This window comes from Zingiber officinale, unplaced genomic scaffold, assembly GCF_018446385.1.
Source record: "Zingiber officinale cultivar Zhangliang unplaced genomic scaffold, Zo_v1.1 ctg167, whole genome shotgun sequence".
In the NCBI taxonomy this organism is placed as follows: domain Eukaryota; kingdom Viridiplantae; phylum Streptophyta; class Magnoliopsida; order Zingiberales; family Zingiberaceae; genus Zingiber; species Zingiber officinale.
In genome coordinates, this window is record NW_024589857.1 from 691,940 (window position 1) to 719,461 (window position 27,522).

A 27,522-nucleotide genomic window follows, 5' to 3' on the forward strand; every position below is an offset into this window, starting at 1 on the left:
TAAAATTTTTCTTAGAATCAAATCGATCACCTAGAGAATTAATGTAAAAATTAAATACTTAGATTAAAAAAATAAAATAATAATAATAAAGTAATTACCAAAAGATAGAAACGGTATTTCTACAAACTATTTTTCACAATTAAGTTATTTCCATCAAACAAATGGAGCTTAATGTATAAGATCTTGAACAGACTAGTAATCAGGACCTGAAGCGTAGAATATTTTTATAAAGAGGACACTCTATTGCAATATGTTGCTCTCAATGGAAGCAGGTTGCAACTTCAACTTCTTTTCCCACCACTCATCCCCTTGTTTTCTTTGCCGTGTCACCATCTACTTCAGGTTAGTATCGATATGAAAGCTTGATTGTTCTTTCAACTCAGACAAGAGCTTCTGCCTCGGCATCGTTCTCCTTCAGACCTGCTCGATCCTGTGGCTCTGTGGAACAAAGCAACAGCAGTGAGAAACCTTGAAGTTTTAAGCGGTTCCTTGGGACACTAGTTCGGTATCAAGTATCAACAAACCAGTGCCAGTATGGCACATTACTTTTGTAGATATCAGCAACCACCATGAGTCTTCTTTGCAAGACAGAGGCCATGAAGAGGAAAATAGAACACATTCCAAACATGATAGTGATTGGGAAAGCATTTACCTTCAAGACAACATGAAACCAGGAGTCAATACTTGGAAAATAAAAAGTTATTTGTCCCTACGTGGCTAAGCTTAAATTATTTTGCAAAAAAACAACTACGGACACTAAAGATTCATTAGTACTTACATTGTAGAGTACTATACAGACGAATAGATTGAGGGGTATGCGAAAGAAGTTCATGATGGTGCTCCTGGCCTCCTCAGGGATGTAATGGGACCTCATCTTCATCATAGATGGCCAAAATATGCCCACACACACCTCAAACACACAAAAGCCGAGGAGTTGAATAGAGCCTCCGAAAGAGATGCTACTGCCTTTCACATCCGAAGGTGCTAATAAGAACTGTTTCACGTTAGAACTTAATTTACACTCGCATGAGCAAATGAAAGTTTCATATTGGTGAAAACTGAGAAGAGACTTACAGTAGAGATAATTGGAAGCAGCAGAGTGAACGCGGAGACTGCAAACACGAGCTGCATATAACTTTCAACTTTAAGAGTTGATCGGGCCATCAGCCGAGATGCAATGGAGCTCCCCAACATTGAAGACAACATGAATGTAGCAAAAATAAAACCATGGGGTATATCCTCATCATTTTGACTCAATGCAGGAGTCCACAAGAACACAAAGGTGTACATTGAACCTTCGAAAAGAGATTGTATCGCGCCCAACAAAGCAATTTTTTCATCTGTGATCAATATAATTTCTCACAAACTCTTGTTCTATAAAATTGAGGCAATTGTTTGATGGGATAAAATAAAGTTTACCTGAAGCAATAGCTACAGCAGCAGCTTTGAACTGTCCCATTAAATCTTTGCTCTCAGATGGATCTCCAAAGTTTTCACTCCAAGATGACAGGATAATAGCCATGCCTATGGCAAGAAAACATGCAGCAGAATCGAAGGGAGCCACAGGACCGAATCCCAAGGTATCAGCCACAAAATTGGCAAAAAGACCAGAAACAATGGCTATAAGACCATTGCCTAGAAATATAGCCTTAGAGAAAGTTATAGACAGCCACTGTGGATCAAAACCTCTCTGCACAGAGAATGGAGAAACCAATGCATCAGAACAAAAACTAGAAAATCAGTCAAGAAATCAAGTAGAACCAATGGACTAGTGATTCTAAATCTCAGACCAAGTAATTCAAATGCTCTCTGAACAAAGAAGAAAGAAAAATGATTTACTATTGTCTTACAAACTAATGACTTTTGCTAAACTTCCTTGTTACAGATGGAATAGAAACTATGATACAACAACAACTAATATATTGATCTAATATCAACTTATAAATCAATAACTCAGCTAAATTTCACTAAATTGCCTATCATAGATGGAATAAAAACTATAATCAACAACAAAAAAGACAAGCTATCAGTCCCAACTACTTTATATCACCTGGATCAATTTTGTCCATCCATCCAACTCTATCCAAGATTACATCATAGTAAAACTGATATTTAAAAGCTAAGATACATCTGATCCATAAAAATCCAGTTGAGAAATAAACTAAATGGGAAACTTTGGGATACTAATTGACATTTGCAACCAAACAATAGATAAGTATTTCAATGTTTTGAAGTGAGGACGGGCAACTATAATACAGGGACGAGCTCCTTCATTATTGGTGTGCTAGCAGGGCCCATTTCAGCCCACTAATCAGAGGATCTTTGGCCCACATTATCTTCACCAACATATCAAGTTGTGCTTGTCCCAACTGTTTGGGATGGATCGGCTATATAAATTTTTATCTCCATTGAGCTTTGTAGAATAATACTATATCACGATTACTATTCAAGATAATTAAATGAATTTTTATTACATCAATTGATTTTTCTTTGGTGAAGGGGAGTCTTGGTGCAACAATAAAATTATTGTCATGTGACATAGTGGTCACGGGTTTGAATTTCGGAAACAACCTCTTGCAATACAAGATAAAATTGTGTACAATAGATCCTTCTTCGAGACTTGCATTAACGGGAGCTTCATGCACCAGACTATTCTTAATTAATTTTTCTTTGGTCTCCCTTTGTTCTAATCAACTCAACTCTTCTAAGAAAATAATCGAGCTACACCTAATTGCTTGCTGTATGAAATTATTACTTTTTATGTCGGTCCTTTCTAGTAACCCCACATGTCCATCCTAGCATTTTTCATCTTTTGCTACATTAAGTTTTTGTGCGTGTTGTTTCTTAACAATCCAACATTTTTTATTTTTTGTTCATGTTATTTCCTAACAATCCAACATTTTTTTCTTCATATTATATATTTATATATATAATAGTAGTTCCTACCATAGTATAGAATTCATCTCCTAGTAGCATCAATGTGTATATAATCTTAATTATCTATCACTGTGAATGCATCTCAATTGATCATGTATTTTAAGCATAGCTAATCAAACCGGTCTATTAGATGGGGCTTGGGCCTAGAAAATTATCGCTTTTCCCATAATAGAAATGCCAAGCATTGAACGTAGCTTATGACTGGTCCTAGGAATGTGAAAGTTTGGTCGAAAATGGGAGATGCTCAATAAAACTGCCTTACATCCATGGTTGGTTCTGTTAGCTGTCCGACTGCATTAATGGTTTTCATGGCCTCCGTTAACCATGGCATCTCAGTCTTCAAGCAATAAAGTATTATTTGACTAACCCAATATGCAGTTAAAACTCTTGATAATACAACTCAAATCTCAATCAAGAACAATACAAACTAGCAAAATGAAGATAAGCATATGAGGCAGGAAAAATTAAATTAAATTGTAATTACTAACAAATATATCCCTTCAAAAAATTCATAATTAACCACAAATATGATATTGAAATTAATATGCTTTAACACACTCTTAGCATAATTTTCAACTAACACAGCATAGATTATATATATAACAAATACTAAACACTTTACACCTACTTATTCATCGTACTGAATCATACAAACAACCATGATTAGTGAATATTTAGTTTGAGTTCAATGGATGGTTGTAGAAGACTATACCTTGATAGTTAAAATCCAATTGGCATTGCCTTTGTCAACAAATACAGGAAAATTTTTTGATTGATTCTTAAAATTCAAGCCATTTAATGTTTGGCCTGTATTTTAAATCATTAGTAACCATGTCCAGAATATGTTTGCATTAGTTAGACAAATCTGATAACGCATTGAAAGTAGTGGCGGATTGAAACACAACAATATTTAGAGGGATAAAGCATATTCCATCAAGTTTTGCGGGATGAATGCCCAATTTTTCAAAATTTGAATGTTATATATATAAAAGAAGCAGAAAATAAAGGGTGACAACTAAAGTGAACCAAAATCTAACAAAACTAAATAAACAAAGAAACCTTGGATATGTCAAACAATCCTAAGTATTATGATAGATAATCTGCCAACTTCACCTTATTGTGCTCTGCAACAAGCCATGACTCAAATGACGAGAAGAGCAAAGACGTAGCAATTCCTCCCAGAATACGTCCCACCATCAAAACTTTGTATTCCGGAGAATGCTTTGTGATGCAACTAAGAATGTACGTCATGCAGTATGTTATGCAAGCCCTCTTACGCCCCCTGCATTTGATCACAATAATGGTTTGTGACTTAAGGTGCTCAACCTCGAGCAAATCAATTGGGGAGCAAAACGAGCACGAAGGACGAAAATCTCACTGTTTGTCGGCCAAAGATCCCACGATCGTCCCAAACAACATTGACGATCCGAAACCCGCGATGAAAAGCCGCCCAATGTCCCCTTTGTCGAAGCCATACTGGCTATAGAGGTAGTAGACGTAGGGGCCTTGCAACCAGTCACCAGCTGAAAACAATCAAAACAAAACCCAATCAACCCAATACTGGAAAGAGATACATAATCATTAAAAAAAAATCGATATTCAATTATTCCAAAATTCTCAGATCCGAAGAAAATGGCGTCCGGCTCAAACATAAGACAAAAAAAAAAATCAAATCAACACGTCATTTACAATCTCAATAAAGAAAGAGAAATTTTACGGCAAATGTATAAGGAACCCTATAATTCCGCTCTGGCGAAAGCCAAATCAGATCTGCCAACGGGCGAGCAGATCGACAGGGAAAAAGCAACTTCCCGCGGAGAAGAAAAAAATCTGAGATCTGCAACGAACCCATCATGAGGGAATAGACAACGATATAATTGTTCTTGAAGGCGTTGAAGGCCGGAGAGGTGGCGACACGGTCCTTAACCGTCTTGCTCAGCTCCAAAACCGCCACTATAGCGGAGAGCCCGCCGAACACCAAGTAGTAGAACACTTCCATCTCCCTTCGTCTTCCTCCGCTTCCGTTTGCCTTCTCCTCCTCGCTGTCGCCTTCGGTGAAGGAGAGCGTGGGAAATGGAAGCACTTCACATTATAATGGAACGTTACCGGTATCGGTACTTCACATATCGTTATTTATGCTGTTTTGCGGAGACATAACGGTACAACAATTTAATAAGTTTAACGTAGGAAATGATTATATATATATATATATATATAATCTCAAGTAAACTTTAGCATCAATTAATGAAGGGAGCACTTAAAATTATGAAATTTATAAAAAAACACACCTAATTTTCAAATTTCACAAAAGTGCACTTATTTCTCATTTTATCTCTCCAACAGATAGAGCGGTAAAATGAAAAATAAATATGTCCTTTTGAAAATCCAAAAGTTAGATGCGACTTTTGAGAATTCCACAACTTCAAATGCGCTCTTTGGTCAGTTGCCAAAACTTTAATGGTGTGTTGTGCTCTCAAATCTTTCTTTTTGTTTTAAACATCTCAACAAGGAAAATTAACTGGGGTGCATCTTCAATCTCAGCAAGGATTCCAAGAACAACAAAATGTAACAAAATCAATACAATTCAGATTGCTTGGTTTTGACTCCAGTAGCCTGATACAATTCAGAATAACTTTAAATTTTTCAAACAATGACGTTGTGCAGGAACACTACTACTACCTGGCCCATCCTCTTACTTTGATTTGCTGTTCTTTTTCAATTCTACTGTGAGGGAAGAGCTTTGGGATTGTGACAACTTTTGCTGTCCTTGTAACCTTTCCATATGCTTTTTCTTGATCTAGTTCCCTAGTTCTGTTAATTTCCTTTGGTTCTGTCTTCTTCTCTACTAAGCTTTTAGAAAGCACACCATGATTCTCGTGGTCGTTGGTCAATACATTACTCAGACGCTTGCGGTCTTCTTTCCTCTTGATTCCATAAGGAGATGCGACTTTGTAGAGAGCTGAAACTTGACCCGTCTTTGGCCTGTTTATAGATGTTGAAGTTCTAAGAATGTGAGGATCAGTATAGCTTGTTGATTCATCACTTGCTGTTCCAATTCTTGATCTATTGGCAGACTGTGAAAGTAAAATGGAGGGAGTTTCAAGCTCTTTAACCTGAAAATTAGACATTCAAGTTTATGAACTTTGAGAAGATAAGTGAACTGAAAATCGAAATATAAAGATCCAACTCTCTTACTCTTTGTTCAAGAGCAAACTGAATTTGCAGTCTTTCTTTAAGTTGACATTGTAGCTCCTTAACCTGTTAAATATGGATGTCAGTTTTAAGTAGAATGAAAGGTAGGAAATGGTTGAATGTGTGCATGACAAAGTTACCCTCTCCTTACTGCAATTTCAGAGTGTGTTTGTTCATCAAGTTTGAATTCAAGCTCTTTAACCTGTATGACAACGATAAAAGAATAGCTGAAATATGTAATGTAGATGAGTGTTGAGAGATTTTCATTTTGCATTTTGTTTTACTCAAAATTTTATTTTATCAAATATTAATATGAAAATTTCTGCCATAGTCACAATACTTGAGAGGACCTTTTATAAGCGACAGGCAGACTTAAATCAACTCTGGAAAAGGGAACAATGAAGTTTCCCTGTATTATTAACACAAACCTTTTCTTGAAGACTAATTGATTCTCTGTGTTGCTGCTCTTTCAATTTCTGTTCCATCTCTTTGATCTGTAAACAATATAAATTCGATTTGTTAATCTGTAATGTTAACGTTTTTCTTTGCAGAAAATATTGAATTCTTATTATTAGTGTAAACCATACCTTTTGCTTTAACATCATGGATTCTTCTTCCTTCCTATTCAACTTTTCCATGAACTGGCACTGTTTCCTATCCAATTGGCTTTGGATTTCTGCACTTGAGTTGACTTGGCTAGCAAGGTCTTTATTCTAACAAGAGTAAACCTAAGCGTGAAAACGTTTTCTTTTTCTTTTTTGAGTAAATCAAATAGTGCATTCTTTGATACAGTACCTTCTCTTGTAGCATCCTATAATGTTGTTCTTTCTCTTTCAGTTTATCCTCAAGGTTTTGACAGTTCTCCTCAAACCTCTTTAACGACTCATCCTTGGTTCTATATTCCTGTCTCAGTTTATCAAGCTTCAACAAAAAGACAACAGCAGGTAATTACATCGACCAAGCGATTATAAAAGACGCCTAGTTATTAAAACATAACATAAATAACCATCAGGAACCAATACCATCTGCTTCATTTTTTGCTGCTCAACTGTGTCAGTCTGCCTCTTAGCAGGACCCAATTCTACTCCCCGCACTCGACTTGCAAAGTTTAGTGAACTGACAGTTTCACCCATGTCATTGTTTGACGAACTAATTTGTACAAACATCAAAGCTTTTGAATCACCTCCTGCAATTCACAATAGCAAATGCAGATATTTTAAGTATTTAAGTGAATAAGAATTGAAGAAATGCTAATTTTCTAATCTATCAAGCTACCTAATGAATCTTGCAGTAAATGTGTAAGCTTGGAATTCCTGCAAAAAAAAAAAGAGAGATTTTCTTAGATTCTGAATTAAGCCAAGTGATAAATCTGAAGCAGGCAGCATTGTATCATTTCAAACCTGTAAGGTATGTGGTTAGTTTTGGATGCAAGAGCAGAAATGACATCTCCAAGGGCGGAGAGTGACCTGTTAATGTTTTGGGCTTCCTTGAGCCTCTCCCCTTGAACATCTGTCTTTGTTAGTCTCTCACTTCCGGCCAAATCCACAAGACAAAGCTTGCTATTTGTGCACTCTCCATTCACCAAGTTTTTTGCTCTCACCATTATACAAAGCATGCTGAAAGTTCTACTAGTTATAACAAGATAAAACCATGCTTGAGATAACAAATAAACAATGCAAAACCAAGTTAATTACTAACCAATGAGATCTACTGCTATGCACATTTACATTGTTTGAACCAACTGCTCTGGCATTGCTCCCAGCCTGCAGCACATTCCAAGCTTCCTTCATGTTCTCAACTTTAGCTTCTACCATTCCTGGCACGTGATGAAATCCTTCAGCTGCTTGCCTAACTTCCAACCTACATGAAAAAAGTATTGGCAAACAGCATAATTGTAAGCACAATAACCAAGGACAAGGCAAATGTATTAATAGAGAAAGGATTTTACTTCTTGTTTGAAGGAGACGTTGCTAATAAATCTCTGATTTGCTCATTGTACACTTCTAGAACACTCACAGATATGCTGTAGGAAATTGTCTCTTTCCTCTCTACAGCTATTTTAAAAAGCTCTTCCAAGGTTCTATAATTCACTCCCCTGTTATTCTCAGTACCTTCCATGGTGAATGTCTTCCCTGTACCAGTCTGCCCATATGCAAATATGCAGACATTGTAGCCATCAAGGACTGATGTGACCAAAGGTGAAGCATCCTCATAAACATCAGCTGCACATCATCATTTATAACAATGACTATTAAATAAGGCAGAACGATAGTGTAAGTCAATATCAAGTATCAACAAGTCCAGTCAAAACTAAATCAGTACGTTACCTTAATTTCACTTAAGTAATTATTAGCATACATCATCCCAAATTAAGGAGTTTTGTTGAATCGGGGAAAGTTAGTCAATCCAACCACCCCCTAAAGAACAATTTCACATCCTTTTTTCCATTTCTTTAAACTGCAAAGTTTTCACTATGAAGATTTTGCACCATGTTTTTAGGATTCCATAGTATCTTCTTTTTCAATTTCTTACGTTATTTTGATTAAATTGACAAAGCTTAGTTATGGATGCATACTTCAACTGACTCACTGAAATGTATTTCTATTAATTTAAGTACAGTTAACTACTGTGTTGAATGACCCAAATTTCAACAAATTTCTTGTTATCTGCATTCTCAAAGAATGATTGCAGTCTTGAATACCTTGATTGTCCTTTGGCGCATAGACACGATCAAACTTAAAGTTTTTCTTTGTTGTTCCACCAGTCACCATTCCAATTTCACCATCCTTAGCTGCATCAAAATCTATAATGGCATGACAACCAGATGAAATCTCCTCCTCACTCAAGGGGCGACACCTACAAAATACCCTAATATTCCCTGGAAGGATGAAAATAACTATTCTAGTAAGTCAAATGATGCAAGAAACATGTAGATAAGTAATAACAGATGCATACCTTTTGTCTCCTGGAGTTGGTTAAACAATCTTTTCCTCTTGATCATCTCCTCATTGTATTTTACTTTGAGATCTTCGCTCTGTGCAACTGCAAACATAAAGTTATATTTGAATTTCCTTTCTAGTCATTGTCAAGTATCTGGAAGTGTGAAAACCTACCTAAGGCCTGAATTGCAATAGTCATCTTATTTAGATTAGGAATTGAGTTAGCACAATCATGTGCTTCTTGAGAAAGTTTTATGTGATCTTCTTTTATCGTCTAAAACAAAGAAGAGAAGTTGTAGTCAGAGTGAAAAAGATAAATAAATCAAAATCTAGTCTATATTCGAATGACAGAAGTTTGCTGATGTAGATCTTAGTCTTATGTACCTTAATCTTCTTTTCCAAATTATTGATTATAGAAGACCACAACTTCTTATCCTTCTTGTATTTATCAGAAACATCTATAAAATTTTCAATCTCCCTTCCAACAGCCTGTTCTACAAGCAAGAAAAGAATAATTAGATAGTTTATTAGAGGCATCATTAACAAGGCAAAAAAAATCCCCTACCAAGTGTTTCATTTTGGAAAATCATTTTGTCAAGCTCCATAGTGACCTTCTGTAGTTTTTGATTTGCATTGGTTAGTGACATCCAAGCTTCATAACATTCATCAGATTTCATTTTACACTCATTAGTTAGCTCCTGTATTTTCTTCTCATATTGGGCAATATTTTTACTCTGTAATTTTTTCTGCAATTGCAAAACATATCATTCTTAGCGATCAAAAAACTATACTTCAAATCTGAGGACCTCAGAACTAAGGTTCAGTTCCTGACCTGAATAGGAGAACCCTCTACCTCAGTGGCACATTTGGTGCATAACTGAAGCTCTGGTCTTACCGTGGCTGCTAAACTCTGACGAAGTTAAAACTAAGAAACCATAAATATTAAACTTCAATCCTAGAGAGATAATAAATATAATATACCTGATAAGGCTGGAGCCTTTCTGATGCAAATTCCAGAAACTGTTGGTGATCCACAGACTCCCTCAAATCTTATTAAAACACTCTCATTGTGTACCACAGAAACTCTGATATCAACTAGCTGCAGAGGCTTATTAGCTCCAACAACAGCATATATGTCAAGTCCAGATAATATCTGCAATTCTAACCCAGAAAAGGATTTCTCAGAATCTATAAAGCTAAAATATACTACACAATGCAGCAGGTGCAAGAGATCTTGCCTTCTCTTCTTGTACATATATGTTAAATACCCTAATTCCTTTAGGACCATTGGTATTGACTATCTCCGCAAAGTGCAAGTCCACAAAATAGTCTCCTGGAGCAAGATTATTAAACGTGTAGTGGAAGTCGCCATATCGTGCAGATTGATAAAGTGATAGGTGGTCACCACTTTTAGCTATGATTTCATTGGTTTCTATTATGTCTCCACCTTGGAAATAGGCATCACCATTGAATTTCTTATGGCAATCTTTTCCCTGAATCTCGCATCCTCCAGCATTAACGAACATCACGACATCGTCTGAATATAGCGTGCAGATTGGAATGAAAGAGTAATATCAACTTGGCAGAATAATAGAAAAATTAGCTAATTCAGCTAAGCTCAAAATTTCATCTCTTAAGGGGTTGTAACAGGATATTCAGTGTCCAATCTAAGTTCAGGTGAAACGTAAAAAATTTAATCTTTCAGCAAGAAACAACAACAGAGTTCGCAGCTCTGAGAATGCGAGCTGATACAATCACGACAAAAAGGAGATTCATTTCGACCAACAGTTCCAAAACCCTATAATTTGTCTGAATCCTGATTCGTTAGTCTTCCCTCCAAAAGAAGTTGTTAACCCCTAATTTTACCAACAATGAAAGAACATCCAAAATAAATTCTGACCTCAAAAGCTTGCTCCTTGAGCCCTTCCCGAACAAACCTTGGACTGGCGACTTAAGATATGGAATTGAACAACTCTAATTTACGAAAAAATCTAACCCCTACCCACCCAGAACACTGATTGAGCAAAACTTGAACAGGAGACTAAGAGATGGCAGAGCCCTAATTTCCCCCGACAACGCAATAACACCTTGAATAAAAGCCTGACCTCCAAAAGCTTGCTCCTCGAACCCTGATCGAACAAAACTTGGACCGGAGACCAAGATCATCGAGTCGAACATGTCCTCCATCACCGGCGGAACTCAATCGACGAAGAGGGAAATCAGAATCGGGCCACTTCTCTTACTGGCCTATCTTGAAATGGGAAGAGACGGCAAGCGGGAAGGTTCATTAGATCCATCGCCTGCCTCCTTTACGTCCTTAGACAGTTCGAATTTGAAGGGAATACAACCGTTGGGAGCAACCGACCGTTACCAGGCGGTGGGTGGACGGTGGACGGTGGACGGTGGACGGTGGACGGTGGACGGCGGACTGTGAGAGGCAAGACAGATCGCAGCCGTTGATGGGTTCGGACATGTAAGTGGTCAGGGAATAACGATGTCGGTCCAATTAATTCGTTATCTCCCATTCTCCAGTTTCATGCTATTTTAAAAAATTCATATGTTAAATTACAAAATTACATTCGGAAACATTTTAAAAAAACTTTGGTAAATAAAATCATTGACCTCAGTTTTATTTAAATATGTCCACCTTAGTTTTAAAATCACCAAGGTACACACCCGGTTTCCAAAATATCGCCTGCCTTCCTCTACCCTTTGTCCGATCAACGATCGCTTAAATAGGCGACGGAGGCCCGGAGTCAATCAAAAAATCACGGCCGAGTTGATTGAGTAGTTAGTCGTATACATATAATTTTTACCCTAGTGCAAAATCATGATTGAGTCTAGCTATCGAGCTGGAGTGAGAGGCGAGATGACTGAGTCTAGCTGTAAAATCAGGATAAGTCGTTATGGTTGTTTTCACGTGTTAATGTAATTAGCGTTTATATGGTAGAATGATTGCTCCAATTTTGAGGTCAATTTTTAATAAATGTGGTAAAAGGTGATTCGCTCGCCCCCAGCGCTCCCGCCAACTCATCCATAAGCCAACACGAAGGAGGTAAATCACGGGTGACTATTAGCCATTAGTACAAATGGCCAAGACATGAACTACAACATTTTTTATTTTTGGCAACGCCTCTCATTGCAACGGTTTAAAAACCGTTCTCTTAAAGTACATTAGGCAACGGTTTTTAATAGTGTTGGTTTAATAAATTTTTTTAATATGCAACGATTAAAAACCGTTCTCTAAAATACATTTATTTACTAAATAGATTAGGCAACCGTTTTTAATATTTTATTTTAAATATTGTTGCGCTACATTAGGCAACAGTTTAAATTACAATATTCTTTATTTTTTTAAATAAAGTAAGGGTATGGAATTTGAATAAGGTAAAATAAAATTGATAAATTAAGATCTTATGAGCAACAATAAAGGAAATCATCCACTAAATTTTCTACGAAATGTAGGAAAGTTAAACGAACTAGTGAAATTATTTAATAGAGGGATTAAAATGGGGATTGATAAATTATAGTTACCCTAGATTAGGGATTAAATTGCCCTAGGTATTAAAACCTAGGTATAAAAGCTTCTCAACCATTTTTCCCACACCCAGCCACTGTGCCCAAATCGCCGCTTCATCCCCTCCTCAACCCCTCGCTGGACCGATCAAGCTTGTCACCGAGCTTAGATCCCTGCTCCGGAATTTACCACCTCGGCAACTTCGTGGGAGCAATTGAAAGTGTTCGATTTCCTTGGAGTGCCTTTCTTGTGTTCCTACTAGCGTCCGTCGAACAGCGTGTGTGAGTTGAGGTTCGGTTTCTTCCGTGATGTCGAGGTTTCAATTCCTGTGTTCTGTTCGCTTAAATGTCTGATCGAGGTGCCGGTTTTTTATTGTGTGTCGAATGGAGCTTTGGTTACTGGTTGGTTGAATGGAACTCTATGTAGGTTCCGGCGACATTTTTCTTTGGATTTAACCGAGGATTTCGAGTTCTTTCATTCCGATTTGAGGTTTCATTTATCTCTCGCTTGGCTCGTATGGTTTCTGGTTTCCTCATGTCGGAGCAATCTATTATAGATGGTGCGAATTTGCTAGGGGATTGTTCTGTTTGGGATTTATGGGTTTTGTTGGCATAAGATGGGTTTGAACTTCGATTTTTCCTTCAGATTTGTTGATGCCGTGAGTTCTATGTAGGTTAACTGTTTGATTAAATGTCGACTTGAGATGTTAGAGGTGGAATAAGCTGCGTCTTGGTTTTTCTTTTGGGAAGCTCTGGATTTGAAGGTAGTTTTCCTCGTTGCGGACAAATTTACATCTCGTTGGATGAGTTGGTTTTGAACTTGGTTTTGTGGCTTGTGGGTTCCATGAATTTCGCTTTGAAATCTTTGTGTAGTTCCTCTCAAAACACCTACTCTGCTGTATGATTTCTTTTACGGGTTTTGAATTGAAGATTTTGTGTAGATCTTGCTATATTGTTGGTTCAATTTCTATAATGAAGTAGAAAAATTTTAGTTGACTCATTTGGTGAAGGTGCTCTTCGTGTTGGGTAGGAGATTTAATAATCTTGTTAGTAAGTTTGTTTTCCTTGTAGATTTATTGCTGTTGGAACTTTTGTGAGGCTACGGTTTGTAGTGATTCAATAGAATGATTTGTTGCTATGGCAAATTTTCATTTGGGGGTAGGAATTTAGTTGAATTGATTACTGGTAACACTGGTAAAGTAATAGTTGCCATGAGAATTGAATACGTTCCCTTAAGCCTTAGTCTTGTATGGTAAGGTTAATTGTTATTTATTAGTCTCTTGTTGCAAATTTATATCCATATCTGCTTACATACCTTCATATCTTGTCCTTGGTATACCTGACTAACTTGGGGTCTCGACTTTCACTGTGTTTGAAAATTGGAACAAATAGCTGGATCTATTTTGCAAAATGTTGCATCTTTTACCACCCCTACATTTGTGATAATTACTTTGTACTGATTTTAGGCTGTTTTTATACATAATCACGTGATAAATTTCAAATGTAAATAGTCAAATTCAGTTGTGGGTATTAACCTATACTGACACATCTTTTCCTCTAGGAGTCACCTATTCTTGCCTGGTAATTAATGTGTGTAATCAAACAAAGACACCTGCTCAGGGTTTGGCAAATAGAAATTTAGGTTTGGGCTAAGAACTCATTCACGTACTAGGATTTGAGTCTGAATCTTCATGATGCAAGGCATCATCAGTGGACCATATTATGGATGCCCTAGTATGTGTGTGATATTCTACCTCTGACCTTAGGTATCATTTTAGGCTCTGAATTGGTTTAAAGACTCACTTACAGTAGCACAGGCCTAGAAGAAGCAATGCAAGGAGACATGCAAATTATAACCAGTAATATATAAACAAATTTGGTTGGTCATGCTATGAGTGTCACATTACAAGTATTGAATATGCACCAAACTAACATCTGTAGTGGGTTAGATAATATCAATTCTCATTATGCACCTTATGTTTTCTTTGTAATTCTACAATATTCCTATTTTTTGTGCTATACATATGTTTTTTTTTAATATTTTCTATAATTAAATGTCTTTTCTTAGACTTGAGCAAGGCTTTGTGGTGTGCGAATGTCTAATGCTTTGCCAAAGACATTGATGCACCCAGAGACTTTAGTAACTTAACAGTGGCCAACTCGAGTTTGAGGAATACAATCTTTTGTGGTAGTCAGCTAATCTAAGGTCTGCAATTGTAGTTTAATATTCTCTATTCTGCTATTTGATTCCAGACTCCATTAACCACTACTTCCCTCTAGGATTGATTTTTTTTCCTCCTTGATGATGGCAAGCACCAATCTGTTGTTTCTTATCCGATTTGTCTGTATGCTATTCACTTCGCTACTACCTCCAATGCTTGACCCCTATCCAATGCAGATGATGGTATCAAGAACTCAAATGGACCTAATCTATAACTCGATGCCAAAAGAATATTGCTTTTATGATATGATATCACACCTATTTTTTCTTATTGACAACACTTTTGTGCTCACTCAACATGAGTCATGTCATCAATATTTTTCTCAGTTACCCCTGTGATATCGGATTGTTGCTTTTATGCATTTTACTTCTGTGCTCACTCACCCCTGTGATATCATATTGTTGCTTTTATGCATTTTAGTTTCTGTGTATTTTTCTCAGTTATCAGTATGAATCCAATTATGTCATTCAACATGAGTCATGTCATCACCATGAGTCAACATTTATGTAATAATTTATTCAACATTTATAACTCTCTAGTAGCTATGATTTTTCAATTATTATTTATGATGATTGGTGAGGTTTTAATATTTTAAATTTTATATACATGATCCTAATATGGATGGTGATCATGTGGATGAAGATCAAATGTTGGACATAGAAGCGGAAGAAGATGATGCTATATAGCTTGATTTTTTAGTACAAGTACTGATAGTGGATGAAGGTCAAATGTGGATGCAGATCAAATGTTTTGATCAGTAATGATAGATGACAAATGATTTTATATTTTGTGTGCAAAGATTTAAGTTTAAGGTACAGAAATATTAAGACAAATGTGGATCAAGATGATGCATACTTTGTTAATTAGTATATTTGTTTGATTATTATAAAATTTTGTTTTGGATAACAACGTAATTAATTTTCTTCAATATGTATGTGGATAATTAATATATTTTGAGCATGTTTTTCTTTAATTGGTATAATTTTCTTCAATTGGTATATTTTTAGTATTAATTTTTTCTGTTGTTATCAACGACAATAGTTTTCCTCTGTTGTTATCAATAACAACGGTTTTCCTGTGTTGCAATCAAAGGCAACGGTTTTTCTTGTGTTGCAATCAAAGGCAACGGTTTTTTCTGTTGCTATCATAGATAACGGTCATAAACTGTTGCCATAGAATGATTAAAAAATCGTTGGCTATATTCATCAAAGGCTATGGTTTTTTTTATAGTGTTGCGAATTATTAGTAAAACCGTTGCCTAAACAAAAGGCAACGGCTGACTATACCACGGTTTAAAAACCGTTGTCTAAAGAAAAGGCAACGGTTTTTATACTTTAGGCCACATTTGTTGGACGTTGTCATTGGTGAAAAATGTTGTAGTGATGGGGGAGGTTATGCTCGGTTACGCCGATTTCGACCCTAAGACCTCATGTGGCAACTCCCCATGTCTTAACCATCGCACCGCCCCGAGGGGACCATAAATACTAGTAATCATGCACACGCGTCACGTGTGTAATATAATACATTGAAATCACATTGACCCTCTATAATGAAATTATATTAATTAAAGTATTTTATCATTAAAATACTAAAGTAGAGTCATTAGGGTCAAGTACCTGACTTTTAAAAATTTGAATTATTTAGGTCTTTGAAAATCCAAATTATTTGGATTTTCGAGTGTCACCCTTACGGCTTCCCTATGAAAAAAATTAATTTAATTTAATATTATACTTATCTTAGCAAAAAAATATAAGAAAAGTATATTTTTTAACATTGTCGGCCTAAAATATTAATAGAATCTTCTTTGATCATAGTGTTATTAATTCTAAGATGTGGACTAAAGAGGACTATATTTTTTTATATAATACAACCAGAGAAAATTAATGATGAGAAAAATTCATAATAATATGTCACAGCTGAGTTTCGAACTCTAAATCACTGATTGTTTCACTTGTGGAATTACTAATAAACATTGGAATTATTTTTAGTGTGAATAGAAAAAAGGATATTAACGTAAATTCATTTTAGGCTTCACCAAAATTAGTTAGTAAAGGGGGGAGATTTTTAATAAAATAGTAAGATAGTAAGATAAAGTATATTGTTGAATGTCTTATCTTTCTATAAAAAAAAAAAATAGAGCAGCTGTGTTAGAATAAATATCCCCATAATTTATCTCCTTTAGAGAATATGTGATCACCTTGAAAGAGCCATTAAAATGATAATTTCATCTCTTTTTTTCTCCAAAATTACATTTTTGCCATGATTGCAAAATTATGTCCGAACCTAGTAACAAAAGTTTGGTGGTGTCGAAAATACTTTTGATACTAGTGATCATGTACCTAGATTGCGTGTAATATAATATATGAATATACGTAAATTTTATAAAATAAAAAATATTATTATTATTTATTCTCGAGTGCAATGTAAAAGTGACGCTTGAGAATTCCAACAACAAACTATTTTAATGAACTTTACCTATAAAATAAATTAATTTAATATCATACTTGATCTTAGTCAAAAAAAAAGATGAGAAAAGTATGTTTTCTAACGCTGTCAACCGAAGGTATTTATAAAAGTTTCTTCGCTAGAAGTGTTGTCAATCATAAGATATGAGACTAAAGATAACCGGAGAAATTTACTAATGAGAAGTGATACGAGATGTTACGGGCAGACTCGTGTATGACGTAGTAATCAAAGTCAAGGTGATATAACAGTCAAAGTCAAGAGGATGTAGAAACCAATGTGTCACTCATAACAGGACTTTGTTCTTCGCCCAGTGCTAAACACTTTAGTACGAGGATGGCCGACCTATGAGTCGGTCAGATCTAGGGTACCTAACACTCCATTCCTGTATTAAGACATCTATTATATATCCGAACAATCGATAGTCGATCGACCGAGTTACTTCACATCTATCTTCTATACGTATAAGAGACGGGCTTGCTGAACTGTGTAAATCTAACCAAAATTATTACTAGCTAGCTATATAAAGGAAGGCTGACATGTGAGAAAACTTATAGGGTCGACTAGCATTTGAGTCGACTGGTAATATGCTGAAAGACTTGTATTGAATGGGAAGCTGAGTCCCCTTACTCCGGTCAGATGTATGACCGGTCGAATCTACGGTAGGTCATACATTTGGCCTGAGTATGGGGACCCAACTTCCCATTCAGTACAAGTCTTTCAACATATGACCGGTCGACTCAAATGTTAGTCGACCCTATAAGTTTTCTTACATGTGTCCTCCTTCATATATCCAACTAGTAATAATTCTAGTCAGATTTACATAGCTCATCAGACCCACCTCTTATACGTACAGAAGATAAGTGTGAAACAACTCTCCTTATAAACTCGGTCGGACTTCCAGATCTCAAGGTCTTACTCTAAAAGCAAGTCTTCTCTTATATGGACGATCGACTTAAAGTACCGATCGAATCTCTTAGGACATAGTTCCTCTTTTCTCAAAGGCAAGTATCCCGGTACACGGCCGATCTGCTAAAAAATCGACAGGACCTAGGAAACTTAGTTTTATATTACTTCCAGAATAGATCTCTATCAACGCCCAGTGCATAACCAAGTAGCTTAAGGGAAGGACGGCTATACAGTCTAATGATTTATAGATACGATCGAGATACACTCAGCAGACAGCATGATCAGAGAATTATAACAACTTGTCAGAATAACAACCATTTGTCAGAGAATATTTCTTTATTATAATATGAGCATTCTCTAGAACTTTCTTCGAAGGTGATTACACTTTCTATCAATCAACAATTTATGAAAGCATATTCCTTAACAACCTCATTAATGATGTAAGTTACAAAAGATAAAAAATGTGCACATATAGTTAACGGAAGATTCCTGATTCCTCGCACTATTACTATACATCGCCCAAATTGTATATCTTCCCTTACTCGACAATCTCTGACATTCTCTACCACTTCATGATTGCGGAGGTTATAAAAGGTGATATATAAAGGGGTCCTCTTTGTTAGTTGGGGAGACATGCTTTTACAGCAATCTCATTTGCTCACACTGTTCTTCTTCCTCCGCTCGGACATCGTACTGATTTAAGCATCGGAGGGTCTTCGTCATGAACCCCTTTCTTAGTTTTTGGGCATTGATATTTTGTTGGCTCGCTTGAGTGTGTACAAAGAAGAGAAAGACACTCAATGACTCAAAGCTCTTTTATCGATCCAGTTCATCATTTTTTTCTCCTTCACAAAGTCTTCTACCAATCAATCACATCGCCACATGCTAACGAGTCATCTCTCTAATTTTTTTATAGGATCAAGAAACATTTTCAATAATATGCCGCATTTGAATTTCGAACTCTAGATCCCTGACTAATTAATAAAAAAAATTTCAATAATATGCCACAACTAAGTCATGAACTATAGATCTTTGATTGATTAATAAAAAAAAAATTCTAATTATATTTTATAATTAAATTTTGAACTCTAGATCTTGATATGCATATATGAAAATTATTAAAAATTTTAAAATGATGTCCGGTGTGAAAAAGTAAAAAAAGACATTGACCTAATTTAATTTTATATTTCATCAAATTAATTGAGAATTAGTTAGTAAAAGGTCCATATTTTTAATAAAATAGTAAAATATCACTGTAGAAAAGAGTGTTTTGGTATTTGAAAAATAGGGTGGGGGTCGATCAAAAATTCCAGTTCAATCGAAAGTATTTCTTTATCTAATAAACACCCGTATAAACATGTTTACATCTGCACGCCCCCCTTTCTTCCGCTCGCTTTCATCCTCGCAAGTAAACGTCCATCATCTACCCTCGCACGTACAAGTAAAAATCGAATTGATCCCCCCAAGCTCATCATATGACTCCTCCATTCATTAACCTGCACGCAACGGCGACAACAACCTCCATCAGTTCTCAAGCCAGCTGCAATCTCAAAACACGGTGAAGGAAGGAAGAAAAAGGACGAGCTTACATGTTCTTTTCACAAAGGAGAGGAGGATTATGACGACCAGCAGCCCGGCCAAGCTTCCCAGAACTATCGCCACATTTCTTGCAGTGTGATCATGATCATCAGAGTAATCTTTCATTCACCACCGACAACAAACAAACAAAAAAAAAAAAAAGGAAAAGAAAAATGTAAAAAAGTTTGAAAAGTCATGCAATGGAAGTAATAAATGTCTGTTTCAGGCTAATTAATCACATCACAATCTGAATTCATTGCTGAGAAAGGAGCTTGCACCTGCGCTAATGGCGGCCTGGAAGTAGTGGGCGGGAGCCCAGTACCTGGCGTAGCACTGGGCCAGGTACACGTCGGCGGAGAGGGCGTCGCCGCAGACTGCCCTGAGCTGCGACACCGCCTGCGCCAGGCACGCGGCGCAGTCGGCGGCGATGAGATCGCCGAGGCACTGCGCGTCGCCCTGCACCGTGCCGGAGGTGCTCACCAGGTAGCTCGCGGCGCCGAGGAGGTCGGCCAGCACGGCCTCGCGCTGCTGCAGGAACGCCGTGGCGTCGCCGGAGGCTCTGCCGGCGGCGGCGGTGCCGCAGAGGCGGAACACCAGCGCGGCGTCCGGCTTGCCGAGGAAGTTCTCGTTGCTGTAGCGGACGAAGCAGGCGGCGAGCTGGAGGGAGCCGGCGAAGGAGCGGGGGCAGACGACGGAGAGCTGATCGACGGCGTCGCGGACGCAGGCGGCGCAGTGGCCGGGAGGCAGGTCGGTGCGGCACTGGAAGAGGCCGAAGGCGGCGAGGCCCGGGGGAAAGGTGGAGTTGTCGCCGACGGAGTAACTGTTGTAGAGGGCGAGTGGGGCCCCGGCGACGAGGGAGGCGAGGAGGGAAGCGAGATGGGACTGGAACGGCGTGATGGGATCGTACTTCCCCGGCGAGCAGCTGGCGTATATGAAGGAGGAAGCTTGCGATCGCCGGAAGAGAAGCAGACCGTAGAAGAAGAAGATGATGATGACGTGGCGGTAATTCTTGAGGAACATGTTGCGACTTGATACGCAAACGATCGATTCTAATCATTGAATTAATAGTCCATTTTTTTGGCTCGAATAATTAATTTTAATATTATAATATATCACTATATATATATATTATATATTAATATTTTCATCACCATAAATAAATATTTAAATTTGACTCATTTAAATTTCATATTATATTTCCATTATCGGATCAGTGCGGATGTACCAATGTCAACCCATGTCCATTGATCAAATGCGGAGAGACTCCAACTACCCAAATCAATGATTAAATCTTGGCCATTGGAAGTGTGGGACCAGCCGAATGATCGGTTTCGATGTGGCTATTGCGGTATCGCAATCGAAGGGGATCCCGTCCAAGGTTTCGTCTCTTCCACCGTTCGGATCAAATTATTATTGTTTATGCGCTACGTATAGAATCGGACCTCCACCGGCGTTTCCTCCCGATTTCGTCGTCGCCAAGGAAGTCCGATTCCAGATCGAGAATTCGAGATCTGTAACGGAGTGGAAGCAGCTGATCGCCGTCGTCGATACCAATCCGTCATCATGATTAGCGGAGGCCTTCTCAAGATCTACCCCTCGGAGCTGAAATTGCCTTGTAATTTCTATTTCCTTTCTAATACTTCGAATTTGGTTATAATCTGAGTCAGATCTCTCTCCCGTCTCTAGATTTGACCTTCTTTAATTTTTGTTTAATACCGATGTGCATTGAATTGCTATTTTGGGGGTCATGGTCCGGAAAATTTCTCTTGGTTTCATCGAGTTTTTGGTGGATTCTGATGATGATTGTTTGCATGCGACTGATTGTTTCCTGAAGTCGAGATGAAAAAACAAAGCTCTTGTAGTATGCAGCTGACCAACAAAACAGATCATTATGTTGCTTATAAGGTTTGGTTTGTTCTCCAAAATTTACTCTTTTGTGCCTATCATCGGCGATTTTAATCTTCTGGAAGGGTTTATTTCTTGGAATTTTTGGGTGGTTTCCTTGCAATTCTTAGGTTAAAACAACTAGCCCCAAAAAATACAGTGTGCGACCAAACATGGGAATTGTCCAGCCGAGATCATCAGTTAGCATAACAGGTGAAATCCTACTAAAAGCCTGGATTTAATTCGTGTTTTCTCCCTTTTTATTTCTGAAGCTATTTTTGCTATTTATCCTCTCCGTTAGTGACAATGCAAGCTCAGAAGGAGGCTCCACCTGATTTGCAGAGCAAAGACAAGTTCCTAATCCAAAGTGTTGCAGCAGATGAAGGAACCACAACCAAGGACATAACCACTGAAATGGTACCTTGCTTGGTGATATTACTTAGTTTCTTTTGGAGTCTTATTTCTTAATCCCTCGTATGTCTTGAGAATTGATGAACTCATTCAAATTTTAGTTCAATAAAGTACCCGGTAAAGTTGTCGAGGAGTTTAAGCTACGCGTCATTTATATACCTGCTAATCCTCCCTCACCAGTTCCAGAGGAATCAGAGGAAGGAGGTTCCCCACATTCTTTCATGTTAGACAATGAAGTTCAGAGTTCAACATTACTCGATGCTGTAAGTCCATTTTACTCTCTTTGACTTAACTATCTTGTTGGCTTGGGCATTAATAGCAAAACTGAAAATAATTTCAGGCATCAAGATCATTGGAAGAACCTTCTAGAGAACATGAGGTAACTTTGAGATTCTTCTATTCTGCCTATCCGTGGTGGAAGTTTTACTTAACCAAAGACATCCTAAACATTATAAATACAAACTTTTTCATCCACCGTGCCTCGCTATATTGAGAATGAGATATGTGCTCCACTTTGAAATATAAGCTTTCGTCAAATTTAGGTCATTTAACATTAACTTTACCTTTCAGATAGATGAAATAACCATTTAATTTGTCAAGACATATTTCATGGTATGCTACCATTTTTTTGCTTTGTTATGGAGTAAACTGGGACTTCTTCAAATATTTTTGTTATACACTATTGTCTACCCATGTATTGCTTCAGAGCAATTTTTGGTTATTATTGTTGTTTATTTCCATTGGTTATAGAGTTCTACATGAATTAGGGATTTGATCTGTAACTCATGGAAGCTGAATGAAACTAAGACTTTACCGATATTTGCTATTTATATGAAGCATATTACTATCTAAAAATATTTAATATTTATAATATTATTATCAATTTTCAAATAAAAAAATGGGCCAAAACTCAGCTTATGGGCAAGTCCTGCATCTGCACAACCCAGTTTGAGTTCGCACAAGCTCACACACCACAACCTCGATGTCTAAAAGTCATATCATGCTACGGCCATGGGCGACCCAACCCACTTTATACCTATATAGTCAATATAGATAAGGTGAGTAAAAAATGAATTAGTAAAAGCTAGATGATCAATTTGGAGAGCATTCATATGCAAGATTATGCTAGCACCAACTGTTTGGCAGATGGTTACATGGATCTTATGTTTATATTGACCTTTATGCAAAATATATTACCAGTAATATTTAAATTTATTTCAATCACTTTTATGTTCTCTTAAATATTCCCTTCCAATCACTCCTGCAACTCAAATCAATTCAACTTGTCTCCCTATAGATTCTAATGATCATCATTAAGTATTATTGATTCAGATCTAAAATTTGACTGATATAATCCTACCATTTCTCGCAATATTGAGAACCTAGTGCTCTACTCTGAAATGTAAGCTCGTGGTCAAATTCAGGTCATTAACATAAACTTAACCTTTCATATACATGAAATGACCATTTGATTTGTCAAAAGTTATTTAATGGTATGTAGATTTTAGTTGCTTTGCTAACCATGTATATTAAGGATGCTTCTCCCTCCCAATTCTTCAAACTCATATACGTTTAATGTAAGATAACTGTATATTATTGTATTAGATCTGTTAGAAAGCTATTATTTTTTACCTTTACCATATGTTTGTAATCCACTCTTTTATAGTATATCTATATTTTGATTAAAGTAATATTGTTTTGTTATTTTTGCTATTCATTTCCATTGCTTAAAAAATTCTTCATAACGTGAGGATCTGATCTGGATCTTAGGGAAGTTGAATGAAATTAGGATTTTAATTATATTTATCTTTTTTATGAGGAATAATAAAGAGAACTATGAGAAAGAGGAACTTTAAAATTACAGATGGGAAGTAGGAGTGACAGAAAAAAAAGGTATTCAGTAGGATGTTATTGAATAGTTTGTATTCAGTAGGATGTAATCAAAGAAGGTGGGTGAAAGGAATTAGGGGAAGGTAAATAGATAAATTTGGAGAGCAGTCATGAAGAGAAGGGTGAATTTCAAGATTTGACTTACTAGTCAGAATACATTAGAAGCCATGCAAGATCGTATTAACATTAACTGTTTGGACTTTGGAGGCAGCTACATGGATCTTAGCCTTACAGTAACACTTAGGCATTAACCTTTGTGCAACACTGTACAACTAGGAGATCCAGATTATTTTTTTCGAAACACTTAAATTTTCTTTAATATTCACTGTCCATCTCTTCTACAACTCAAATCAATTCAATTTTTCTAATTATAGGATCAATTAGTTGTCACTATATCTATTCGATTGAGCTCTAAGATTTATCAAATGCAATTATATTTTAATGTTATTTTGTAAACGAGCTAGATACCTGTTTTTATCTCCTTATGCACATTGATTGTTATGAATATAATTCTGTAGGTGGAATCATTAGCTCAAAAGCTGACTGAGGAGAAGAAGTATGCACTTCAACAAAATCAGAAATTACAACAAGAGTTGGTATGGTTTTCCCTGATTTTTGATTTAATATTTTCCTGATTTTGCTAGTAACAGTTTTTCAGCTTTTGAACACTTTTCTTTAAATTTTCAAATGTCTAGCAAGCCTAGTTTCTTGCATTGGATGTTATTCAAGTTGTATGCTACTATTTCCAGCCTTTCTTTTTATATTAATGTGCTAACAACATTCAATACTCTTTATTACCATCTGTAGGGTCATGAATATGGTCTAAGTAGTTGGGAAGTGTAAATTGTTCAATTCCTTGCGTGCAAGCAAAAACAAATATAGAATTAGTAATACGAGTGTGCTCGTGTATGGTTGATCATTTCAAGTTATAATTAAAAGGAACAATGCTAAATACACCAATATAAACAAGAAACAATGCTAATACACCAATGTAATGTGGTTCAGAGTCTCTACTCCTACTTCAACTCATCTGGTGGATCGCCCTCACAAATCCACTATAAACCACCCATTTATAAGAGACAATGGGGAAAACCTCTATATAATCCAGCTAATGAGTTCACACTTAAATAATCCTCAAATCTTCCTAACAATGTAAATTGTTCAATTCCTTGCATACAAGTAAAAAACAAATATAAAATTAGTAATACGAGTGTGCTCGTGTATGGTTGATCATGTCAAGTTATAATGAAAAGGAACAATGCAAATACACCAATATAAACAAGAAACAATTCTAATTGGAGCAAAATATGATACCGCTCATCCCAAGCGGTCCAGTATTGTCGGTCCCAAGACAAAATACAAATAGGTAAATCATGAGGGGCATTTTTGCCCTAGCACAACCCTTTGCATGGGGGAGGTTAAACACCACTTACAATAAAAATATGGGGCCCCGTATTTTTATTGTTAGGTGCATCAATGCTAATTGGAGCAAAAGGTGATATCGCTCACCCCAAGTGGCCTGATTTCGTCGGGTATTCCCAATTAAGTGCCCCGTATTTTTATTGTAAGGTGCATCAATGCTAATTGGAGTAAAAGGTGATATCGCTCACCCCAAGCGGCCTAATATCGTCGGTCCCATGACAAGATACTGACAGATAAATCACAGGAGGCATTTTTATCTTAGCACAATGACCCTTTGCATAGGGGAGGTCAAACACTCAATAAGGTATTTTGCACCCATTGGGAATTGATCACAAGATTTATTGGAGCAAACACCCATACAGGTACCAACTACATCAACCTGCGGGGACAACAAGAAACAATGCTAATACACCAATGTAATGTGGTTCAGAGTCTTTACTCCTACTTCAACTCATCCAGTGGATCACCCTCACATATCCACTATAAGTCACCCACTTATAAGAGACAATGGGGGAGACCTCTATATAATCCAGCTAATGAGATCATGCTTAAATAATTCTTAAGTCTTCATAACAATGTAAATGAACGCACAAGGAAGACTAAATTAGCAATAACTTGAGTTAGAGCCTTCAACCTTTGTCATCTTTTGAGCACTTAAGCACAAAAAATATCAGATGTAAACAATATATTATGTGCCCAAAAGCTCCCTTAAAATATGGTTCCAACGGCTAACTACAGAAAGTCATTGGTCTGCAATTGTTGTAGACATTAGTTTAAAGTAACTACTGACTTGATTAGGTCATGGAATAGGGTTGTGCCTTATCGCGCTAGTAATTTATTGTCAACATGACATCTTTCAATGTTAAAAGATACTAGCTAGTTGTGTTTGTATGTAAGGCCCGAATGAGTCTGCCAATATACGCTACATTTAGTTGAGAGAGATCTTGACACTTCCATTTTGTCACACCCAAAATGGCTACCAGTTGTGTTTATATCTATATATAACATTTAAGTTGCATTAGTAAATCACTGACTTAATGCAGATAGTTGCCCCATTGATCTGCCTTTTGAAATTTCTGCCTAGCTTGTTCACTTATCATAAACTTCTTTTTCCATATTCAATCTCCAATATTGCTTTCGACATGTAACTTCCAAATAGCCTCATCATTTTGCACCCTAGCATATTGCTTGGAAGCTTCAGTGTATCAAACTATGGCATCGGTTAAACAAATGCTCACGAGCAGAGATGCCTTAGGATGCTCCGTTGTAGTGGTGTTTGCTACTGCATCTGCTTAGGGAATTTAACAGTTACATATGGACTCTCAGATGCTTAATGTGATGGCCTATCCAAATGTCATCCTATCTCAATTTGATATACGTTCTTTGCGAAAAAACATAAATGAACTTGCCTTCTTGTCTCTCTTGAACTTCGAGTTAGATTTTCATATAGAGCTGATTTTAGGTTCAAGTCTCTCCGCTGCAAGATTTTTTCCAAATTTAATTTAGTCCACCTCATCTTTTAACACTTGACATGCTCAATGTATAAGGGAATAAATGGTGGATATCGAATTCTAAGATTGTTATCTGCTAATATATTAACCTTTTCACTGTTCTGCTTTGGCTTTCACTCAATTCTTTCTGTACATACTATCGCTAGGTCAACTACAACATTGACAAAATCTACTACCTTTGTTATTCCTTAAATGATGTTTAAAATGTTGATGCTATTAGAGTTATAATTTTTCTACCTTTTCAACTTTCAGGAACTGATTAGAAAACAGCAAAGCCGCGGTGGTGGTTTCTCTGTTTCATTTGTTGCGGTCGTGGCTTTCTTGGGCATCATCATAGGCTATCTCATCAAAAACACATAAAAGCAGGAGTTTCTCTTAAACCAGAGTTCAGTGCTTGCCATGAGCGCATCTAGCAGATTCTTCTTTTCCCTTAATGATGAGGATTGTGCTTATTTTTTGAAACAATGAAAAGGATCGGTTTGTGCGAGTTCATTCTTTATAGTCAAACAAAATAATCCTTTGTTGGAGTCTGATTTGGGGATTTAATTATCTTGTATTCTTAAAAACATCTTCATGGTTTGCATTTATAAAACAGAATGTTTCCCTTTTATTATGTCTCATGCAAATGTGAATGAACCATGGATCACA

At 36.8% G+C, this 27,522-nt stretch overlaps 4 protein-coding genes across 11 annotated transcripts; 1 reads left to right on the forward strand and 3 right to left on the reverse strand.

Moving 5' to 3' along the window:
- Positions 1-116: 116 nt before the first annotated feature.
- LOC122036494 (molybdate-anion transporter-like) lies at positions 117-5,037 on the reverse strand. Its single transcript, XM_042595827.1, has 8 exons — positions 4,786-5,037; positions 4,316-4,460; positions 4,051-4,219; positions 1,420-1,690; positions 1,075-1,340; positions 779-994; positions 547-652; positions 117-438 (listed from the first exon to the last, which is right to left on the reverse strand). Exons 1-8 carry the CDS (start codon positions 4,934-4,936, stop codon positions 380-382), a joined length of 1,383 nt encoding a protein of 460 aa, XP_042451761.1. The 5' UTR covers positions 4,937-5,037; the 3' UTR covers positions 117-379.
- A 409-nt stretch (positions 5,038-5,446) lies between these two features.
- LOC122036507 (kinesin-like protein KIN-14E) lies at positions 5,447-11,508 on the reverse strand. Of its 8 annotated transcripts, none has more exons than XM_042595850.1 (20): positions 11,174-11,483; positions 10,307-10,605; positions 10,050-10,221; positions 9,901-9,971; positions 9,634-9,814; positions 9,453-9,562; positions 9,243-9,342; positions 9,085-9,171; positions 8,831-9,007; positions 8,078-8,351; positions 7,828-7,989; positions 7,530-7,745; positions 7,405-7,442; positions 7,152-7,315; positions 6,925-7,050; positions 6,717-6,842; positions 6,558-6,623; positions 6,281-6,331; positions 6,133-6,195; positions 5,447-6,050 (listed from the first exon to the last, which is right to left on the reverse strand). In XM_042595850.1, the coding sequence occupies exons 1-20, from the start codon at positions 11,253-11,255 to the stop codon at positions 5,613-5,615; spliced, it is 3,003 nt and encodes a 1,000-aa protein (XP_042451784.1). In that variant the 5' UTR covers positions 11,256-11,483; the 3' UTR covers positions 5,447-5,612. The 8 variants fall into 8 exon arrangements, 7 of the variants coding, with proteins under 7 accessions (XP_042451784.1, XP_042451788.1, XP_042451787.1 ...); XM_042595854.1 differs by having other exon boundaries at positions 6,270-6,331; positions 11,174-11,482; XM_042595853.1 differs by having other exon boundaries at positions 6,270-6,331; positions 6,558-6,842; positions 11,174-11,496.
- Positions 11,509-19,413: 7,905 nt separating this feature from the next.
- Positions 19,414-20,801, reverse strand: LOC122036489 (plasmodesmata-located protein 8-like). The gene is made up of 3 exons (XM_042595819.1): positions 20,035-20,801; positions 19,768-19,875; positions 19,414-19,674 (listed from the first exon to the last, which is right to left on the reverse strand). Exons 1-3 carry the CDS (start codon positions 20,774-20,776, stop codon positions 19,670-19,672), a joined length of 855 nt encoding a protein of 284 aa, XP_042451753.1. The 5' UTR covers positions 20,777-20,801; the 3' UTR covers positions 19,414-19,669.
- A 377-nt stretch (positions 20,802-21,178) lies between these two features.
- LOC122036476 (vesicle-associated protein 1-3-like) lies at positions 21,179-27,484 on the forward strand. The gene is made up of 8 exons (XM_042595802.1): positions 21,179-21,371; positions 21,591-21,661; positions 21,772-21,853; positions 21,942-22,057; positions 22,153-22,314; positions 22,392-22,430; positions 24,460-24,537; positions 27,127-27,484. Exons 1-8 carry the CDS (start codon positions 21,320-21,322, stop codon positions 27,232-27,234), a joined length of 708 nt encoding a protein of 235 aa, XP_042451736.1. The 5' UTR covers positions 21,179-21,319; the 3' UTR covers positions 27,235-27,484.
- Positions 27,485-27,522: the final 38 nt, after the last annotated feature.